General features: G+C 47.9%; 1 protein-coding gene across 1 annotated transcript in view; it reads right to left on the reverse strand.

Moving 5' to 3' along the window:
• The window catches only part of SCD5 (stearoyl-CoA desaturase 5), a gene marked incomplete at its 5' end in the record, with an annotated part of 32,445 nt that extends 10,960 nt beyond the window's left edge, over nt 1-21,485 (reverse strand). The window contains one exon of the mRNA XM_080623340.1: nt 21,335-21,485. Within this exon, the coding sequence (XP_080479466.1) occupies nt 21,335-21,485 (151 nt within the window). The remainder of the gene's footprint in view (nt 1-21,334) is intronic.
• Nucleotides 21,486-22,258: the final 773 nt, after the last annotated feature.

Below are 22,258 nucleotides of genomic sequence, written 5' to 3' on the forward strand. Positions count from 1 at the left end.
CACCTCCCGTATGAAGACAGGCTGAGAAAGTTGGGGCTGTTCAGCCTGGAGAAGAGAAGGCTGCGTGGAGACCTCATAGCAGCCTTCCAGTATCTGAAGGGGGCCTACAAGGATGCTGGGGAGAGACTCTTCATCAGGGACTGTAGTGACAGGACAAGGGGTAACGGGTTCAAGCTTAAACAGGGGAAGTTTAGATTGGATATAAGGAAGAAGTTCTCTACTGTGAAGGTGGTGAGGCACTGAAACGGGTTGCCCAGAACAGTGGTAAATGCTCCATCCCTGGCAGTGTTCAAGGCCAGGTTGGACAGAGCCTTGAGCAACATGGTCTAGCGTGAGGTGTCCCTGACCATGGCAGGGGGGTTGGAACTTGATGATCTTAAGGTCTTTTCCAACCGTAAGTATTCTGTGATTCTAATTGGTACTTCTCTGGTTCTCCTTTTAGCAGGCGCATTGCTTACACATGCTTCAGCTGGTTAACCTTGCATTTCCAAGGCATGGGGAATAAACGGCTGCTGCAGCAGAATGAGACAGAGGACCACCTGCTCTAGCCTTGCATCTGTGCATTGGTTGCCTCTCCTTTAATATGCTGCCAGTTTTTGTCTCTAGTGACTTCGAATTCCTGTGTGATGGACGATCCACAGCCTGAGTTGTTTTGACTTGCAACCAAAGAGGAAACTATGGCAAAGAGCTGGAAGACCAGCGCGTTAGAGCTGCTCCACCTTTTGGTGAGAGACTGAAGGGAAAATGGGAACAGCTAGGAAGAAAGTATTATGTAATTCCCAAATAAACTGGATCACTTAAAACTACTCACATTCAAGACACTCAGCTGTCATGATACATAGATTCTTAAGTCTCCATTCCATAGGTATTTATTTCTCATAATATGCCTAAGGAGAACAGGCTCGTTTTACAAGTGTAAAATTAAAACAATAGCAGATTCAAACAATAAGAATATTACAGGACAATCTCAAATGAGTTTGCATGGTCTGAAGTGATAGGCTGTTTAGCCAGGAGTCCCTGCCACCCTACACACACAGGCATGTTCTAGTTAAAACAGCCTGCTTCAAATACATAGAGCTACTTGAATGAAAAGGGAAAACCCCATCACCAAAAGGGGGTTTCTGCTTGTATCTGCACAGGTCTGTCCACCAGGGAACCCTGTTAGACATGCAGTAGCTAGAAAGGATTTCACAATCAGCTTTTCCCAGCATGTAATGCAAAACATCTATTAAAAAACCAAACAAACAAAACCAAACCAACCCAAAACCAGCGGATGTAGGTGAGTGTCTACTGTGTTCCTCTATCAACTCCCAACTCACAGTGCTTGAAATTACAGCATCTAAGAGAAAATATAACAGAAAACTGTTTGGTAAAATAACGGTAACCATATTTCATGTTAACTGTCATACTTGCAGACTGAAGGAGTAAATGGACCTTATCCGCTCCCCTGGTGGATGCATTAAAAACAGATTTACCCAAACTGTTTCACATCATGTACATGGCCCAACTTCTGTCATACAGCAAATGAAAACCTTTCTTATAAAACGCAACAGACAAATGTAATCAGAATGGTCCCAGTAAAGATGATGAATTTCTAAAACCCACTTTGGACACCACAAAGATGCAATTCCCCTTTTCAGCAGGCTGCACTGCTCAAGCTACTCCCAGAAAAGGCTCCTCTCTGCAGGTATGTTCAGTGCGCTGAAGCTTGTCACCCAATTGAAACTTCTGCCTGCTTCCTGAAGGGAGCTGCAGAAATGAACTGAAAACCATGCATTCTCTCCACACGTTATTTACAGACCTTGTTGGATTTCCAGACTACTCTTAAGCACTAAAAATGCCAAAACACAACTCACACTCCAGCCTCCACTAGGGTCTTGCGGTTCTTGCACATGCCTTCTCACTGCAAGCACTCAAACGTCTATGAAATTAGGGAGAAACTATCCTGTCATTTTCTATACCCGATGCTGAGCTGTGCAGAAACATCACTAAATACGGCATTCCAAATTGCTCAAATGACTATAATTGTGGGAACAGATCTGTGACACACAGAAACCTGACATTATCCAGCTAACATAAAAGTATTAAGGTTATAGTCCTGAATCATTACAAGAACATATTGTCTGTGGGCTTTATAACTGCTTAACCTCATGGTAGTCACAGGGGCTGAAATCTCTTGTCTTCAGCAGTTTCTCTGCTTCTTTAAAGCACAGAGGGGGGCTTTTCTCCCATTTCAAAGCAACAGATCATTTAGTTGAGCAAGTGTTTCCCAAAGCATCCATCCATCTTGATCGTGATCGTTTAAAACCAGAATTAAAGATTAGTGGATAGAACGAGACACACACAACATTAAGGTTGATTTCACTTTCCTTCTCTGTCCAGTGCAAGAAAAGAGGTTGAATGAGGTAACATACAGACCACATAGTTCACTGAATAAAAGGGATTTATGCCACTTGATGATTCAGCTCTTACAGAGCTCAGCTTAACAGAGACCCTTTCATTCAGTGCACTCCGCACCACTGCAGTGGAATGGATAACAGCATTTTGGGAGTCTAATGGCTGCCCCAAGGTCTGCACCCACCCTGTGTCCATACCTTTGGTCAGCACCTCCCAGCATCACCTTCCTGGGCTCCAAAAGGGAGAAGGATTTACTTGAAACATTTCTGCAGGAGCCCATCCACCACACGCAGGCAAGCTCAGCTGTACTTCAGGTCAGGGACTGACTGGTGGAGTGCTCAGCAAAAGGAGAGGGATGCCTGTTTCATGCAGGCAGCTGGCACACCAGGCTCTCCCAACAGCCATGGTCAGAACCAGCCTGCTCTTGCCTGAGCAAACAGAAGCAGAAAGACAACCGAGAACAAGCACTAGAGTGAGGAAATGCCCTCAGAGCCTCCCAGAAACACGGTGCCCTGATTAAACAGGGCTTTCCCAGGGCTTCCTTGGGCCACAACCACAAGCTCCATCCTCCTGCTCTTTGTAGCTTGCCAGGGCTAGCCCCAGCCATTACAGCAGTGATCAAGCTAAAACAGCTGGGGCTTATACTCATACAAAATGCCTACTTTTTGGCTTTTCAGAGGAGGAATCATAAGAGCAGGAATTTTTCTAACATAAATTCTGAGGGATGAAACATCCCCAGAAATAAACAAACAAAATTAGTCAACAGTTTGGTGACCAGACAAATGCACCGTACACTGATACCAGATTTCTGTGGTTCCTATAGGAACTGGGATGCCTGAAAATATTACTCACCCAGTAATCCCCAATGCACAAACAGCAAAGATGACAAATATTTGCTGTGTAAAGATAGGTCTCAAGCTTTCCTTTCCAGAACAAATTGTGAACTTAGGCCAAAAATCAGACTATCAATCAACCATGTGATTTTACATTAATCATGCACAGCTACTGTAACTGCATGAGAGGAGAGAGGCTACTCACCTACCTGGCCTATTTTTGGGGGGTAAGGAATACATGTGGGAGGTGAGCATCATCATGAAACACAACAGGATTACACTGTGAAGCAAAGCAGCTCAGTTAATAGCAACTTCCCCTCTTAGACCTGTAACTAAACAGGTCTCCTAAGTAATAAAGAGTAAAAACCACAGCTATTGCAGAAAAAGGGGGGAAATGAACACCAAAAGTACCAATAAACAACCTGGAATTCAAACAGTTAATGATATAGTTCTTAATTTAGTGAGGTACTTAATGTACAAAGAGAAAGATGCTACAACAGCCAGATTAGTCTTCTGCATGCTTTAGTGAGCTAACTCTGCAACTGGGCTGACTTACGAAAACAAAAATCACACTCACAAGGATTTGGCAGTATTTCAAACTCAACCCATAGACTGAAGACTGAGCTGTGCAATACATATCTACTGGCTTCACACACAGACACAGGCCACCACAGATATCACAGAATTCAGAGCAGAGATGACCATCTTGTTGAGGAGGAATAATATGCTGCTTTTCCTCCCCTCAACTGGTACCGCAGGGTACCTAAAGAGGAGCTCTGAAGCCACCTGACAAAAGGTGGTGTCATGCTAATACCAAAGTAAAAGAAGGGGTAGGGGGTGAATATTAAAAGAAAAAATAGTGGAATGACACTTCAAGAGGTAAAAAATGAAAAAGCAAAAGGTAACACAGCAAAATAGCTGTCTGGAGAGACCTGGGATGAGAGAGGAAACACAGCAGCCAGCTAACAGATGTGTGAAAGACAGTGGATTTAAGGCTGGCTTTTTGCAACAACAGGAGTACAAGGTAGAGCTGTGCAGCTCAGTTTCACACTAAAGCCACAGGGGGAAGAGGAGATCCTTTCAAGCCATTGTGTGATGGTTTATTCCGTTCTGCAACACTTGTGGACTGAAGGCAGTGTAAAGCGTCTGCCGTGCAGAAGCCATCAGCCTGGCACGCAAGTGAAGTGTGCTACCGGGCTGAGAATGCATCCCAGCGCTGACACCGTGCCGCTGTGGTCCACCTTACACCTGCTCTAGGGTTCTCCTACCACATGCAGACCAAAACCAGCTCCTCCTCAGCATCAGCTCCCTGTCACCATGTTCAGTATGTGAGTTCAGATCTACTCTGTTAATGCAGATACCAGTATTATTAGGCAGGTGTTATCCTCACACATTGTGGATGACTTTCTGGCAAAGAATGGCCATGTACCCAGATCAGCAAGTGCCTACGTGGAGTTCGACATGACCAAGGAACAACAAAAGGTGAAGGAGGATGGGAGCGAGGCACTGGGAGTGAGAATCCCAGCAAGATAAGAAGGAGCTGGAATTTACTGAGTTGAGAAATTGAGGACTGTTGGAAAACTTTGAAGGTCAGGTTCTCACACCTGTGCTTAACCAATTATATGTTAGTTGTTAAAAAGATATGTATCCAGTCACAATGGGCCAAGTTAGTGCAAACAACTTTAAGAAATAGTATATAAAGAGTTAGTTTTCTATAATAAATGGCTTTGTCTGATCACATTGATCTCTGACTGAGTCCATTCCGCGACAACGCATCTGCACCTTCTGGATACTGTGGCATTGCACAGCAAGGAGCTCCACAGGTCTGCAGGGCCCTTTTGGGCCTTTACTCCTGCTTCTGCTACTGTAAAATTGTTTATTTTGAGATTTTACTTGGAACAAGAGCTGAATTACCTTCCCTACTCCACAGGATGGTGTGCATGCCTGCTGCTCCCCAAAGCAATAGCTAGCCTGGCCTGGACAGGTGGTGGAGCCCAAGTTTACATAGTTTTAGAGGATTTCAGCTGGCTAAGGCTTGCTTTGAATCTCTGTCTGCTCAAAGCAAGGATTACAGAACCTTAGCTTTGGTCAAGCCCACTTTTCTCCCATTTATCTGAACACACTGGCTTCAAAACAATTCCCTAGAAACGTGGCCTGTGGACCTTCTTTTACAGTAATGGTCACAGGCATGCCCACAGTCATCCCCAGCGATGCCCATCAAACCTGGGAGGGTGCCCACAGCTCTGCAGAAAGACCTAGGAGGTAGCTCTGATCTCATCACCCCATCCACTGGATCCTCGAGCACAGGCAGCCAGGCTGCAGCACCAGCCACAGCTCTACACCCAGCACACACAAACAAGTGTCCCCAGACAACAGCTCTAACAGCCATTCCAAGGATGACCCAAAAGCTCTGCAGGGAGGTGTAGGGCTTGCTGCAGGTCTGGGAGAGGTCTGAGACCTGGGTACAAGTACCTGAAACAGCAGAGCTTATGCCAAGAGCTATGTGCACCACAACTCAAACACCAAGCCCAGAGCTACCTTTGACTGGATGGTAAATCAGGATCTGTTTCAAAGAAGGATGATCTAATTCCATATAGGTTTTAAGTGGGTTCCTCCTTGTTTCTCCCCACTCTTTCTCAAGACTTCAAGGCAGAGTTACTCTCAAACATGGGAATTCTACTTCTTCCATTGTCTCAAACACCCTCCCTGTAAGCTCTGTAATACACAAACCATGCATTTATGGAGTAAGCTGGTGTTAAATACTTCCAGGGTGAGCAGGACACCACACATCACTCCCTTGGGCAGGTAGCATGCTTACCCCCGTGGAGCCCTGCAGAAGCATAAGGTCTGATTAGCATTTCCGGCCATGAGCTCACTCTGTAGAGCACAGGATAAGCAAACTGATTCTAAACTGCAGCAGTGGGAGAAGCATTCAAGAGAAGGAACAAAGAGAAAGAGAAGAATGCGAAAACAAGTAAGCCTGTGCAAAAGGACGAAAGAGAGAACCAGTGCACAGGGACAGGGAGAGGATGCAAGAGAGACAAGATACATGAGGTTAAACTACCGTGCCAATGGGGAGCTTGCAGGTTGCTAGGCTTTCAAGTACACTGTGCCTGTGCACAGATGCTATTTATGGGAACATGCCAGAATCAATAGGCAGAAGATTTTTATTCAACATCCTTACTAATGACCTGAAACAAAGGCAAACAGCATATTAATTACAACTGCAGATGATGCTAAATTTTGAGTAGCAGTGAGAGAGCTAAGAAACACAAAAGGATCCATGCAGAATCAGGGAAAGTAAGGCTCAAAATAAAGATCTGCCTGGATAGAATGAGCCAAGTAATGTAGTTCAGGGGGTGAGAACTGCAGACGGGGATCTGCAACAAGGACGAGATGCCTGGAGAAACAAGCTTGCAAGGAGGATCAGCAACAGCTCATAAAATATTCTTAGTGTGCAACATGATAAGGTAACAAGACATCAGTATGATTTTGAACAGCAGGCACACAGGTATCATCTCACTGCCAGAGAGAAGCAATGAAAACCATACCAGGCAAATTGTTTAAAAATGGATGGGATGGGAGATCAACAGCATAAAACATTTGAGCCATCTTTTTCAGAACAGCTCTTTATTCCCACGGCTGGGCTTCCAGAAAAACTTTATTATGCCCAGCGCCAAACTCTCCTGAAAACCTGCGTATCCTGAGGACTGACCTCTTATGAAGGAGAAGATACCGCCACAGTTTGTGGCTGCTTCACAGGCATCAGGAAATCATCTTCTGCTCTAAGTGGTTATTTAAATTGGAGCAGATCTCTCCTGCCAAAAAATTCAGCTTGGTTGTAGGATGCATATAAAAATTGGAACCTCTTCCATTTCTGAAACCTGGACTAATTAGAAACATGGGCTGTATTTACTGGTTGTGAATCCAGCAGATTCCAGGTTACTTTTGACTTTTACCTGAGCATAAAAAGACCACACACAAATCGACTAAACCAAGAAGCCCAACAAGCACTGGGTTCACTCTGCCATCTGAACAGACAATGCTGGCTCCCAAAACAGATGAGACGACTGCACATCCTTCTTAGGCACAGATTACAAGGAGACACTGTATTGGGTAAGAACTATCTGCATGCTACTAATGTCAAACATAACCTAGTTCCAACAAGCAAATTGCACTTATCTCCGAGGGACAAAACAGCAGACATAAATCCAGTAGTGGTGAAACTGGATCAATGGCACATTCACAATGGTGCTACTGTCAATATATAAAACATCTTTAAAATACAGAATAATGACACATGACTGTTCTCATGGGGCAGTAACACACAGAGCCTGTCACCGACCAGTGCCTGCAATCCCTGCCTGCACAGGGGCTGTGAGGAGAGGAGGGAACACAGGGCAGCAACAGGGAAGGGAATCGGTCCTTGCCAGTCCCACTGCTGACTCCTCCCTAACACGTGGCTAAAAACTTCGCAGTCCCTTGCAGAAATTAGGGACCTGGACACTACATTCAACCAGAGCAAGGTGACTACTTTGAACCTAACACAAGTCTGGAGTGCCGTCCTCCTCGCAGCTTGTCTTAGGTGAGTTGTACCAAACACAGATCCCACCACAGCCCCATTTTCCAGAGACACTTTGGGGTTAGGCAAGTTTTGTGAACATTTGAGCTTTTTCACATGTTGCAAAATGCAACAAATGCTTTTCTGAACCTGATGCAGCAAACCACTGATTCAGTTTCAAGTCAAGCGATTATAAATCTTAGGTCAGCCAGCATGGGGACGTACTACAAGTGCCAGGAACTCCCAGATCACCTCTGTCTCACCAGGACCAACATGTCAGGGAAAGAGCTGGCCACTCCAAACAAGACAGATTACATACCTTACAAGATCACACCAGTGGCTCACCTAGCGCAGTACGCTTTGCCAAGGGGGGTAAAAGGAGCTGCTAACCAGAGGACACAAGAGAAAAAAGAAAGAAATAAAAAAGGGGAAAAAAGACCACACAGGCCAAACAGATATTGTTGCCAGAACAGTACCTGCGCACTGGCAGACTTCAAGATGTGGCATTTTACACAGAGTATGTGGAAAGTAATTACCAAGGCTGGAGGCTGTCCCAGAATTGTTATCACGCTTGCTCTTACCAGGAGGATGATAGATCTTGGATCAAGACAGCCTTCAAGGGTCAGGGCCTTCGTTTCATGTCTTGTTCTGAGGATATCAGCCCCATTTACTCCTGTGCTGGTACAGCACCCAGCGCAGACAGCTTGGAAAAAGCTGTACAAACACTGCTCTCTGCTAGGATGGGCCACTATCACTGTCAGATACAGCCCTAACACATATTTTGGCAGCTGCTGTTCCCATGGCCTCAAGTGAGCAGGTAGGGGACCCCCAGCTGGGACTATCAGATCCCTCTTCAGATTGCTGAGCACTTACTCTGTCTCTCCATGGTATCCCACTCAGCGGGGGCTACGGCAGATGGAAAGATCACAAGCCAGCAAAGACAGGAGCACCAACAATGAAACATGAACCAGACAAACACCCAGCGTGCACACTGTGGAGACAAACAGGATAGGAGAAATCTGCATACTCCAGCCATGCAAAACACACGCTGTTTGAACCTCCTGCTGAAGACCATCTGGTTTCTGGCTGCGGTTGCCTTTCTCCTAAGCATTATGTTGCAGCCTCCTCCTGCCCAGCCCCCTGATGTAAAGCACCACTCGCAACCAACCTACAGCATTATTTTGTATCTGCTCAGGGAGCTGTTCTTTGAGTGGTGTTTACGGCTTTCAGTTGCTATCAAGGAACATTAGCTCTCCTACTGCCATCCTTTGAGTACATCTTCAGAACCACGGAGCACCCCGTTCTGCTGGAGGTCTCACTGCCAGGTGATGACATTCTGTTTAGCCTACAAGATCTGATGGGTTTCCAGCCCCAGGTGAGAGTACTTGAAATTATACTCAGCAAAGGCTTATGGGTTTTTGCACACAGTGCCTCCAGCAGTTCACGGATCAGGTGGCAAGATCCAGTGGATACAGGAGGGAGTATTTCTTAAGACTGTGAATTCTAGTGACACTCATGACCGAGAAAGCACATCTTTTGCTTGGGGAAGAAAAACACAAGGGCTGTGCTTCACCTGTAGACATCTGTTACGCCTTCAACAACAGGGCAGCTAAAAATAACTGACCTTAAAAAGGCTGTTGCATGATGAAGACATCTTGTGCCATGACACCATTTGGTGCAAATACTCTCTCCACAGCTGGAGTAGCCAGCAAAGTCTCAGGAAAACCTTCACGTGACAAAGCCTGGCAAGAAATTTTCATCTCTTTTTTTTTCCACCCCTGTATATAAAGGGATGACTTATTTGTAGAGATAACTATTTGAGGATTACAAATAACAGGGATGGATATGCAACATTCATCCATTTCCACACCAGCATTCTACCTCTGCTTATTCAGCCAGATCAAAATGGCTTGCTAGGGAATGTGAATAACTGACTACATAAAACCTGAGGTCTTCCATCAGGCCACAAGAACAGCATAAGAAATACAAACAGCAAGTTGCTCAAGCACAAAGTGAACATCACAAAGCTGACTGATCGCCATAAATACGCAACACTTCTGTATCTTACAGTGAGCATTTTTTCCTTTCTAAAAATCGAATTACAGCTGCATACCCTGCATCTGCCTTCTCCTCCTCGCTTGTAGGTTTTTGCTGTTATTCAGTGGCAGGTTTAGGACCAATGAACCACATCAGCTAACCCGACCAAACCAGTGAAAGCACTTCCATTAGTGTTGTGCCACCCATTTCAGTAGCTGCACCATGCTTGGCTTCTTCTGAACACTTCAGAGACCCTCTGCTTCACTACACATACAAACAGCAGTAGAAGATTCTCTCCCAATTTAACACAAGGGCTCAGACCAGAAATGCAGACAACAATTTCACGGTGCCTGGTAACACAATGCTTTTTTCTGATATCATTAACCAGGTAATACAAATTTTGGGATGTCTTTTCTTAAAATGCCGTATCTGCCTTCAGAAATGAAAGCTTTCCTGCGCCAAATTAAACCAACACTTGGTCTATCCAAACATCTAATTTACAAATGCCAGCTGATGTCATGCATTGCACTAGTGAGAGGGCCAGGTCCAACATGCATTATTATTAGGTCTACACTAGATATCAAGTCTTCAGTACAGATCTCTGTCACCCTCCAGGATAACCTTGGAGATCTCTTCCTCCATAGCAGAGAGATGTGAGGAGCAGTAACACGGCTCTTAATCCACATCATCTACCAAAAAAGCCTCATTTCCTGACCTGGAACTACATTTGCTAGGGAGGGAGAAATTTTCCACCTCAGTCCCTAAATTGCTGCCAAGAAGAAATGCTGAATTAGTGCTCTGGCTCTGGGAAGGAAACACTTCTCTGCTAGCAGACTGAGTCAATTGGCCAACCCACTGTTCACTGAGCCCTGCTAACTATCAAAGGCTGGCATCAAAAGCACCTTGGGCTGGATTCAAACTAGCAACAGAGGGATAGAAAGCACCAACATGCAGCAGCACCAATTCCCTGAGTCCTTCACCATGCAGTGCATGCCAGCTCTCATGGGGAGCTGTGCATTCCTGTGCAGACCAAACGTGTGAAATCTCAGGCCAGAAGCAGGTTCATCTATAATTAGATGTACTTATTCTCTGAGCTACTCTAAACTGAACCGAGAAAGAGATAAAAGGAAGCACATCAAAGACAGAGGGAAAGCAGAGCTTTAGAGCCACAGAGGAGTTCAGATGAGGCCCTTCTCCTGCCCCTCTGTATCCCAGTGGAGGAGCTCCAGGAGAAGCCATCTGTTGCATCCTCTTGGCCCTGCCATCACCAGCTCATGAAATCCAGGCCATCTCTGCATAGATACACATGCCTGTTACACATTTTCAGGAACATTCCCCAGAGCCAGCCCTTTTGGCTGAGTAGACAAAAGACTTTATTACGGTTGGAATAGCAGAAACGTCCACATTGACAACTGCAGCCAACGTGACATAAATAAAGCCAATAAAGCAATGGAAATCATGGCTGACAGCAAGTATTCCATCTAATCCTAAAATTCCCCTAGGAAGAAAACACAGATTCCCTGAACTCCCCAGCAACCGAAGATTGCCTTAAGATGCTGAACAGTTTATATATATTTTTAGATCAAAAGAGGAGGCTGGAAGATGCTCTGGTTTCTCTGAAATTTTTGATGATACTTACATGTAGCCTCTCTCAGCTCATTTGAGTCCTGCGTCATCACTAAACCATGGGCAGATTTTACTTCTCTCCCAGTGACCTCACTACTGTCCTCAATCCGCCTAGGGCTCTGGTGGTTTTAAAATGCTCTATAAATGCCAAGGAAGAATTAATGCCAATTTTGTCTCTTTTTTCAAGGACAGAGCAAAGAAATAGTGCCATTAGCACGGTACTCAAGAGCCCTGCGTTCAGCAGGCAGCTCTGCCTCAAGGAGGAAGGATTAGATATTTAGCACTCCTGCCCATTACTGGCCAAAGCTGGGTGATGGCAGGGGAATGGCTTCATCCTACTGCTCACACTGTGCATGCTGGCAAGACCACTCAAAGCAGAGTCAGGGAACAGCAGCTTCTGGGATATTAGAAACAAAGATGAGGCGTGCTACATACTTGTGATTTGGGCAAACTGAAAGCTTCCGCCTTTTACAAACTCTAGGCATGAGGCATAGGAAAGGAGCAGGGCTTATCAGAGAGCGATCCCCTTCCAAACTGCCAGGCCTCCAGGCACAATTCCCTGGGGAGGCAGCAGCACCTTTGTCCCAGATCCCTGCTAACAGGATTCATTGCACAGAACAGACCCTGCTCCAACCTCCCAGGCCAGCCAGTGGCTGCTGAAGGACAGCTCTGCTGGTTTTGACTTCTCAAGACTTCAGACTCTGGATGATGCAGCTGCTCATCTATATCACTACCTCTTGTCCAGATGCTTTGTGCCTGCTTCACTTGTATGCTGACAGCTCCTAAACCTTTTCCTCCACTTTCCAAAACCAACCAGAGCTCATACAAAAGCCTGTTGCAATAAAAAAATGGCCTCTCCAATTTGAGCCTCAGAGCTGAGCTGCAAGTGCTACACCCCACAAAAATCAGAAGGCACAAGCCTCTTGCATCCAGCAGAACATGTAGCAGGTAGGTCAGTTACCCAGGGCCATCAGGTTAGAGGATGGTGCCAGCTGGTCCCTGTGCCCTGCCAGCCCAGCTCTGGTCCTGCAGTGAGCTCTAGCACAGGGAGAAGGCCCACACACCTCGTCTCTACCTTCACCTACTCAGCAAGATGTTTTTCACGTCATCCACTTCCCCACCACCACCTGTGTATACACTACATAAGGAGGCCAGCTTTCATCTGCCTGCTAAACAGTGGCCAGGCAGTTTTCAGCCAACTGAAGCACACAAGTCTATCCCTCTGCATCAAAGGCAGGAGCCAAATGCAGCGGAAAACAAGGAGAGCCTTGCTATGGCTCCTTCAAGGAGGTCTGACTGCACTTGCATTTCTGCCTCACTGCAGCCGAGTCCAACCGACTACAGCAAGGGAAGGAGCAGCTAAGAGTGAAAATTATCATCTACGACCACCATTACAATTGATTGCTTGTTGACCATAAAGGTGCTATTTTCCACAACAACAGCCAAATGTAATCTGGAAATAAGTTATAACCTCATGGTTAACTTCTGGCCAAAAGAATTATTAAAAGGCAAACCCCTTTCTTATACCCTCAATCCCCCATAAAATATGGAGTTTCTGACATTTTCAGACATGCTACCATTTCCAATGTATGTGCTGTTACCCAACCTCCATACATTTCCCTTCTCTAGTGCCCTGGTAATGGCCTTGCCTGAAGGATCACCCAAAGGGAGTAACAGGCACCAAGGAGGAGCTCAGGACTTCTCTCCCTCCACCCCACGTGCTGCCAGAGCTCAGATAATCCATTTCCAGTCTTTCCCATCAGGACCTGCTTTTGCTGCTCAGCCCAAGCACTTCTCTACATGAGCGGCATTCTTCTGCATCAATTCCTTCCCCTCCATTTATGAAGAACATGCAGTAAGCCTCACAAACACCTTGTCTCACCCTGGCCTTCAGCTTCTCTCCAACCTCTTGCATGCCCAGGAGGACACAGGGAGCTTGTCTGTACACCCCAGCCCTGGACTGCCACAACTGCTGGTTAGAGCAGCACAAACCCCTTCCAGATGCCTTCTCCTTTGCTTCTGAAATGCCACCTAAGGTCTGGGCAGAAGCCTCTTCACAGATCCAGCTGTGTGGGCATGATAGGAATCATCCTGTGAACTACTCCAGATGCAGAAGGCAGGGTAGGAGCAGCCAAACTGCAACCCCTTCCGCTAATCGCAGGATCTCACAGGCACAGAACACACTACAGTGAGGCCTAGTTGGGGAAGATATGAAACACGCAAAAATACAAACTCAGACAAAGAACAGAGCCAAAGAGCCAGACAAAGAACAGAGTCCAATCAAGAAGAGCTCCTCCATTTGCCAAGGCCAGGTTATTTTATTCTGAGCCACTTAGAACATCATCTGAGAAGCCAGTGGCCAAAAATGGGTTGAGAAAGATTCTAATTTCAGACTCCCTCCAGAAATCCCCATCGTCCCGGTGCTGAGGTCCCCGCACAAGAGGGATGGCGTGCAGGATTCCTGATGCCAGCATCTGACAAACAACCCTCCCCTCTTTTTCATATCAGCCTTGCTTTACTTAGCACAGTAATTGTTAACGTAGCAGCTCTCCGGTGGGGCAGCACATTTTATTGTTAGCCTAGATGGTAAAAATAAAATCTGATTGCAAGAAATTGCTTGGCTTCAATTATAACATCAGCGTTAATTACAAGTGCAACTGTAATTGCAGGGAAGGAAGGCAGAGCGGCAGCATGGAGGATGCATAAATTCTGGTTGGCAAGCCGACATTTTCCAACCCAGCCCTCCCAAGGGAGAAAGCAAAGCTTCTGCCTCCTTGACAGCAGTTGCAGCAATCCCAGACAAGTAGGTCTGAATGGCTCCCACTGTTATGCCTGTTGGCATCTCCTGGAGAAGAAGCATCTGAATCTGTTCCCAGCCCCTTGAGACTTTCTCTGATGCCAACACAATTCTGACCAACGCATTCTCTCTACCTGAAGAGACTCATGCACGGAAACTCTTCAGAGCCTGTGTATTGCCATCCCCACCTCCACTTCCTTTGTCTTTTATAGCGAAAGACAACAAGCTAGAGCCACAAGTCTCTGTTGCCTCCCCAGAGCCTGCCTGGGGAGCTAGCAGGCTAGGGCTGGAAGAGGCATCTTACACTTCTGCAGCCCTTACCTGGGCTTCTGTTTATATGACACAGGCTGGGGATACCAACAAACCTTCTCTTCATGGGGCTGCTTCAGGGGGGTGCTTCTCCCAACCCCTCAATGCCAGGGAGCAGCCTGCTCTCCAGTTCAGGAAGAACAGAGGCAGGGATTATTACCTTTACTGGATCCAGCTCTCATCTCTGTCTGCATCACGCAGGTCAAAGGGAAGATATATTTGAGGTTCCTCTGGTTTGTCTGAAGCATGACTCAGAGCAGCCAAGGCCCAAGCACTGCCTTGTGCCAGGTGAACATCCCGCTGTCTAAACACCAACAGCTTCACTACTCACCCATTCACACTGCCCAACTGCAAGAACATATTAGGATTGCCTTGAATCCACCTTCTGAGAACAAGAGGACCAAAGTGCCATCACATATATCCGTGGCAAGCTCTGTGCCCACAAACAGGTTTTTTTTCCCCATTTCTTTATCATGTTCACAGTGACCATGTGACATACAGCATGGAAAACAGAGGGAAACAAAACAGAGCACCACCAACGCACTGGGGATGAAATTAAGACAGGGAACAAAAATACATACTTGAAGCTGAACATCATGAACTTCACAGACAAGACCTGAAGGAATCACCACCAGCAACAGCTAAAACATGAACGCTGGGGAAAGGAAAACATCTGGTGGGTGTGAGTGTTCTCTACAGTACAGCATCTAAGAGTGGGATCTGGAACAGGCCCAGGACCACTCTCATGTCTTGTGCACTGCTAGGTGGAGGGCATGTTCTGCTCTACAGTGGACACATTGCCCAGACCGTTCCCAGATGCAAAAGCCTAGGGAACAGCATGTTACAGCCACCCCCAGGACACTTGTCACTTCTAAGGAGAGAAGTACCATTTGGGAAAAGACACTGTTCCTGTCAGAGATTATGAAGTTCAGCTCTTTATGCTAGGCAGGAAGGAACAAACCCAAGAACTTGATTAAGAGAGACAGCTGTAAAACCATGTTTTCCAATGGGCTAGGGGAGGAAAAGGCAGTCCAAACTAGCTCTGGAGATAAGCAGGGCTGTTCCCCAGTGCTGGTATACACCTTATATATATATATAGATAGATAGATGGATGGATGGATGCAATTCCTATTCTGAAGGTCCACCTCTTCTCAGCTCATCTAGTGGACCAGCTGCTGTCTTGAACTGCTGAAAGCACTGCAGAGCTAGGGGCTGATAGAAAACAAGGCTGGCCTTGTATGTATGCCACAGAAACCTCCCAGCGCTGCTCACTGCTGGCACTGTTCTGTGAGCCAGCAGACAGATCCCTCCTGGGAGTCAGGTGACTGTAAGGTCCTCCGGTTCATTGAGCCCCTCCCACCAAGGTGGTCACAGGCACCTCTGCAGAGGTATCTCAGAGGAAAAGCATTTGCTAGCTGTTTCCAGACCCAAAACCTTGCCTACAGAATGACCTGTGCATAACCATTTTGCAGGGCCTGGGGGATGCTCCTGCCACAGCAGCAGCAGGAAGAGTAACAGTAATACAAGTTTTAGTCAAATGCCTCCATTTCAGGTCTGTGAAACGGAGACAGTATTTCCACTCCCCTTCATCTAGAGATACTGAGTGGAACTTCCTTGGAGCTAGGATGTTTTTGTTTACAGCCACCTGTGCAGAGTTCCTAATGCTGTACAAAGAAATGGGTAATGACTAAACCCAGTTAATAACCAAAAAGCCTGTAGGTGGCACTCCAGAATACGCAGAAATGTGCAAGACCAATAGGACTTGCATCTGCAGTGCACAACAGCAACATGTGCCTCGTTACATACCAGAAGGGCTGAGAAAGAGGTGATGATCTCCGTGGCACCCTCCAGGCACCACAGTAACCCAAAGTGCTAAACCCACAATTGCTTTAATCTCTCCAGGATCCATCCAGGCAGCAGGATTGGATCCAGACCGGTGCCTAGGAGCAGCTTGGGTTTTGGCAGGGGTGCAGCTGGGCGGCACTGCCACTCCGTCTGCGATCTCAGCTCAAGCACAGGGGAAAGCTGCGGGTAAGCATGGCACAGGGCCCACCACAGCAGAACATGATAAATCTGGCATTGTCAAGAGCACTAAAACGTCTCCTAAATGATGCTAAACCAACACAAACAAGCCTCCCCTCCCATATGAGCACCATTAGAGCAAGGCCATCCATCCTCTCCTATCCCAGACTCTGGCAAGGTGCACCCATGTGTGAACCAACATCCACTCAGCCATCAGGCAGCTCTGCAAGACATGTCTGAATGATGCAGGGTTTCTGGATGGCCATGCCTACGCCCGTGTTTAGAGTTGCTAGTACTAGTAATGCTCAACAACCTAAAAGGAAAGGTTTTTAAGCAGGTAAACAGCTTAATCTTTAGTGGGTTTTCCGTATTTCCTATAACGCACTTAACTACTCCCACTGCTTCCTCACAAGCCCCCTGTGAAGGCTAAAAAGCACCTTTTTCCAGCAAAATCTGAGCCCCTTACACATCATGTAATCCCCCAGAATGGAGTCCTTAAGACAAAGAAGCTACCACGAGCCCATCCAAAGAAACTGTTAGCAGCAGAACCATTGGGCCCCACAGTGAAACATGCTGGTAATTTTCTCTGTACAGGGATTTCAGAGGTCTTTTGCTTTGCCTTCCTAACCCAAACAGACAACCTCGCTGGGACTGCAAGAGGATGGACCCCGATGGAACAAAGAGGATCCTGGTCAAAAAGCATAATTTAATGGCACACTACAAACTTACGGGAAAAGCTGTCCACAGCTTCCTAACAAGTGGCCTGTGGAAGGAGGTTCAGCATGTCTAGTCCAAAAGAGGCCACTGGCAAACCACAGCCACATCCACAGCCCCAGCTGGCCACAAGGACCCCTGTGCACAAGTTCATTCTTGGGGAAGCTGCAAGCTGATCCATCATGCCATCCCTGATTTCTTGCCAAACTGACAGTGAGGTGCTCTCACCTTGCTTCAGTTCCTGATGTGAGTCTCCCAGGAATAGTCATCCCTTCCCTTCATACCTCTCTACAGTGAGTGCCTAAGCACCAGAAGACCAAAGCCCTGCACAAGCAAATGGACAGAGAGACCTGAAGGGGAAGGTCCATGTGCCAGCTCCCTGGGGCTGCACCACGCCTGGGCTTTGCAGGATGGCTGGTGAATAAGGTACATTTCCTTAACAGCTCCCACCCCATTCCAAGCCTCAAAACCCAGAGTGCAGAGATTCCCCGGAGCAGCAGCTGTCAGCTATGAAACAGCACAGACACAGACAGCAAAACACCAAGAGCAAGGAAGGACCAGTTAACATAAGCTGCCTGGCTCTGGATCAGGAAGGAAAGAGGAAGGCAACAGGGTCTTCTCCACACGCCACTGTCCCCAGCCACATCAGGTTGGTAAAGAGAGAGCTCCCAAAAGGCACAGTCAGGCTGGCAGAGCAGGGGACATTACAAATGCACAGTGCCAGCGGGATTTGCCAGGATGGCTACATGTCTGTCCCATGGCACAGCCCAGAGCTGCTTGATGCCTTGCACATATAATCTGCTGCCTCTTGGGTCAAGGCAGTTCCCAGCTTGTGGAAAATTTTGACATGAGTAATTTTATTTGTTTTGTTCAGCTTGGACTGAAACCAAATTCCAGAGGCATTGTGAAGGCCCCAAAAGCCTATGTTTTAATCAGTTCATCTGTACATCCCTTGAAAGACAATTCAAGGGATTTCAAGGGTGAGGTGGCTGCACCACCCAGAACACTGCTTGGGATCACTTTTGCAACTCTGGCTCCATGTGGGGTGCAGGAAGCTTTAACGCAGGCTTCAAGGCATTAGTGCAGGAGACTATGGGAACAGGGGAGCACAGCTAATTCTGAGTGAACAGCCAGCCGAGCCTTTGCTTGGCAGCATTTTTTCATTGTCTATTATATACAGCTGGATGAATGTCAATAAATTACCAATGGAAATGAGCCCTGCTGAGCAGGCAGTTTGGCTTGAACAGCTGTTTTCTAGGTGGCACAGTGGCATTTCAGCTCCATTTAGCAAGCAGTGGTGAACTGGGGATTACCAACTGCCTTCAGGGGTGGGAAAAAGTAAAGTAAACCCTGCACAGAGGGAAGCACCAGGTCTACCTGAGCCCCACAACTGGGAACTCACAAAGACTTTGATGCCTTAGGGGAGGAGAAAGTAAAAAGCCAAGCGGGCAGTGGTGAGTCACAGGAAGCTGCATCCCTGAGGTCAGGCAAACCACTCTCCACACACTTGTTCCTGCAGCTTACCCAGGGAGGAGCAGTGGTGGGGAGCACTGGACAGAGCAAGCAAGGGCTTGCCCAAGATCACTGGGAAGCTCTCCTACCAAGTCCCAGGCAAGCTCGGGAAGAAAGAGAAAACTGGATGGATGCAACCAAGGCTGCAGCTCCTCCATCTGCACCCTTCAGTATACGCTCATCTCTGCACTTAACTGACACTCCAGCCTTACCCAACCTCACCATGCCAGCCCTGCTCCCAAGTCTGACTGGCAGCCTCACAGCCGGTGCGCACAGGGAAGGAGATGCTCAGAACTGGGACACATGTGATTGACACTTCTTCCTTCTGACACACTGCTGGTTGGCTCCTTTCAGAGTGCAGTGAGGTGGGTTTAACTTAAAAACCAGCAACCCTGGTTTTGTCTATCCTACAAGAGTCCCTCAGAATGACCTTGGACATAGGTCTACAGCGTGACAGCAAGCTGCTTTTGTCTGGCATGTTCTGCAGGAGATCCTGTGTTTTCACCTTGATCTGGGATGGAGACAGACCTCACAGCATCCAGCTGCAAGAGGGGAACGCAGTGTCCTGCAGGCTGGAGGCAGTACACTCCATCCCTGCTGCAGAGCCCCTATAAAAACCACCCGTCAAACCCCCGTAAAAACTTTGTGGTCTCCTTGAGAGTGGCTGTTAAAAATAATGATGTTGAGAAATGGGAGGCTCTCACTTTCAGAAAGAAAGGCATTAAGTTGCAAAGTCGTTGAGAGCTGTTTATTATTTAGCATCTGTTAAATTTCAACTAGGAAAAAATACCTTTGAGGACGGAAGACTGAACTGGTAATACAATCCTTTGGCTCCAGCATGAGCAAGTCTTGTAATTAAGACACAGTGAAATCATTGATTATTTCAACTTGTCTTCTTGGAAAGGCAAAAACAGATAAAAAGAAAGCTCACCTCCCCACATGCTATGGGTTCTGAAAGGCTGAAAGCAGACCACAGGCTGTGTGTTCTGGCCATGCAGCTCCCGCAGGCTCTCCTGGTCTCCCTAACCATCAAGCTACGGCCAAGGTAAACAATGAAATCAGCCTGAACACAACCAGGAATAGGGAGGAGAGAGGCGTAGCATTCACAGAAGGAAACTAAAGCAAAACACAGCCACCCCCCCCCAAATCTTTTCTGGTTGTGAGTGAGCCAGGTAACAGTACAAACCAGGCACCCAGTCAAAAACCAGGTCCCCACCAGGGACCCAGAAACAGTTTCCCAATTAAGAACTTGTCAGAGGATGGTAATTGACAGAAGGGTTCATTTTCCAGCTGCAAACAGCAACGGTGGCTGTGTCTAAGGGTTTAAGACAGAGTATCAGAAGCTGAACCAGTGAAAAAGAGATTTAAGAATTCCTCAAACAGAAGAAATAAACCTGATTTCTAATGCATTTGGCTGAGGCTTTTTGATTGTCATGTCAATACTACTTGATGGCAGCTTAACAACCCGAATTCCCTGTCTGTGAGTTCCCTGCAGCTGAGACCCTTCTTTCCTCAATTTGCACAGAAGAGTCCCAGACCATTACATTCTCCATCCACTCAAAAGCTCTCCAAAGTGGGTCTTTTACCCAAGGAATTTCACCAGATGGAAGTAGTACTTGATCTGTTATCCTCTCGGCCACCCTCGTGCACACGACCCAATACGCAGTTCTGCCCAGCGAAGGATGATGCTGACATCCATCATCTACTAGCTTCACAAACCCTGAGAAACCTTGCATGGTACTGCAGTGCTTCTATGTAGCTCTTCTCCCAGCATCATTCTTTTGGGGAGAAAGGAGGACCTCATTGTAGGATGGAAGTAAAGACGCTGTACTTCATATTCTCTTTTTCAGACCAAATCCTCAGCTAGCAGGAAGAGCACAGGAAGCCGCCTCATCTCAAAAAGCACAGCTAGCATTATTTTCTCCTTGCCAGTGTGTTACAGAAGAAAATACGTGGCCTTTTAAATCTTACCGAATGAGATGTATTCCTCACCTTCCCCAAGAGAGAGAAGGATGGGGTGATTTTCTACTTGCAACTGGAGCAGAGAGATGTAGGTGTTCATAAAGTAACAAGCAGCAGCAAATGGAAGACAAACGCCGTGCTCTATCAGACCTTAAACCTAAATATCAGCTGCTTGTCTCTTTTTAGTTAAAAAACACGAAGCAACAACCCACTAACCACCAGAACCACCACAATCCGCTCACTATAACCGGAAGGAGAGTGCCTCCCGTTTCTACAGCAACCGCGGGCCCGGCGCGGCGCTGGCAATGGCATCCCGGCAGCGGCCGTAGGGGGCACGGGAACAAAAGCGGCGGAGGCCGCGGGGTGTGTCCGCCCCCCGCACGCCGAACGCCGCGGAACGAACGCACCAACGCACGGAGGTGAATACACAGAGAACAAGCCGCGGCTTGTCCCCCACACATCCCCCTATCACCCGGACCCGGCCGGGGCCGCACCGGGGGTCCGTTCGTCCGCTCCCCCCCCAACCTGTGGCGCGGCGCAGCCTCCGTCCGTCCCCACACTCACCCCAGAGAAGGGTGAGGAGCTGCGCCCGCGGCACCAGGCTGAGCGCGTAGACGGCGCCCAGGTGCAGCAGCCCCATCAGCACCACGTTGCGCCAGACGATGGCCTGCCCGCAGCCCGCCTCGCCGCCGGACGCCCGCCGGGACCCGGCCATCTCGCCCGCGGCGCGCTAGGGTCGACGGACCCCTCGCAGCGCGGCCGGGGAGCGGCTAGGGGCGGCCGGGCTGCGCCGCATCTGTTGCTGCTGCCGCTGCCTCCATGGAGCTCCCGCGCCGCCGGCTGCGCCCCGCACCGCGGCGGAGAAACGGGGGAGGGCAGGCGGCCGCCGGCCCTGCATAGCGACAGCCAATGGCGGCCGCGGACAGCCCCGCCCCGCCGAGGGGCCTTCTTACGGTGCGCCCCAATGGCTGTGTTGGTGCTGCCTGAGGGGGAGTGGGGACTGTGGCGGGCGGCAGCTGGGGATCCGCGCTCGATGGCCGAGAGGAGCAGGCCTCTGTCCACCCTGCCTGCGCCTTTCTAGGCGGCTGTCCCCGCTCCCGCCGGCTGCCTGAGGGAGTGAGGGGACAAACGCTGTGAGGAAGAGGCAGATTTGAAAGACGTCTGGTTTTGGAAGCCTGTGGAACCTGAGTAAAAGATGCCACCGGTACTCGGGAGGAGCACATTCACGAGGTAGCTAATAAAGTTCATCTGGCTGCTGATACCGAATTAAACAAGTATTTCCTGGTGTACAGACACATAGTCATGGACAAGGCTACAAGGATTCTCATGATAAGAAAAGCATGCAACAAAAAGACCAGATATCTTCTTTCAAGTCATAGAATGATTAGGGTCTTAAGACCATCTAGTTGATGATCTTAAGATCATCAAGTTCCAATGCCTCACCCTAGACCATGTCACCCAAGGCCTCATCCAACCTGGCATTGAGCT

The sequence above is a fragment of the Psittacula echo genome (assembly GCF_963264785.1).
Source record: "Psittacula echo genome assembly, chromosome: 1".
Lineage (NCBI taxonomy): Eukaryota > Metazoa > Chordata > Aves > Psittaciformes > Psittacidae > Psittacula > Psittacula echo.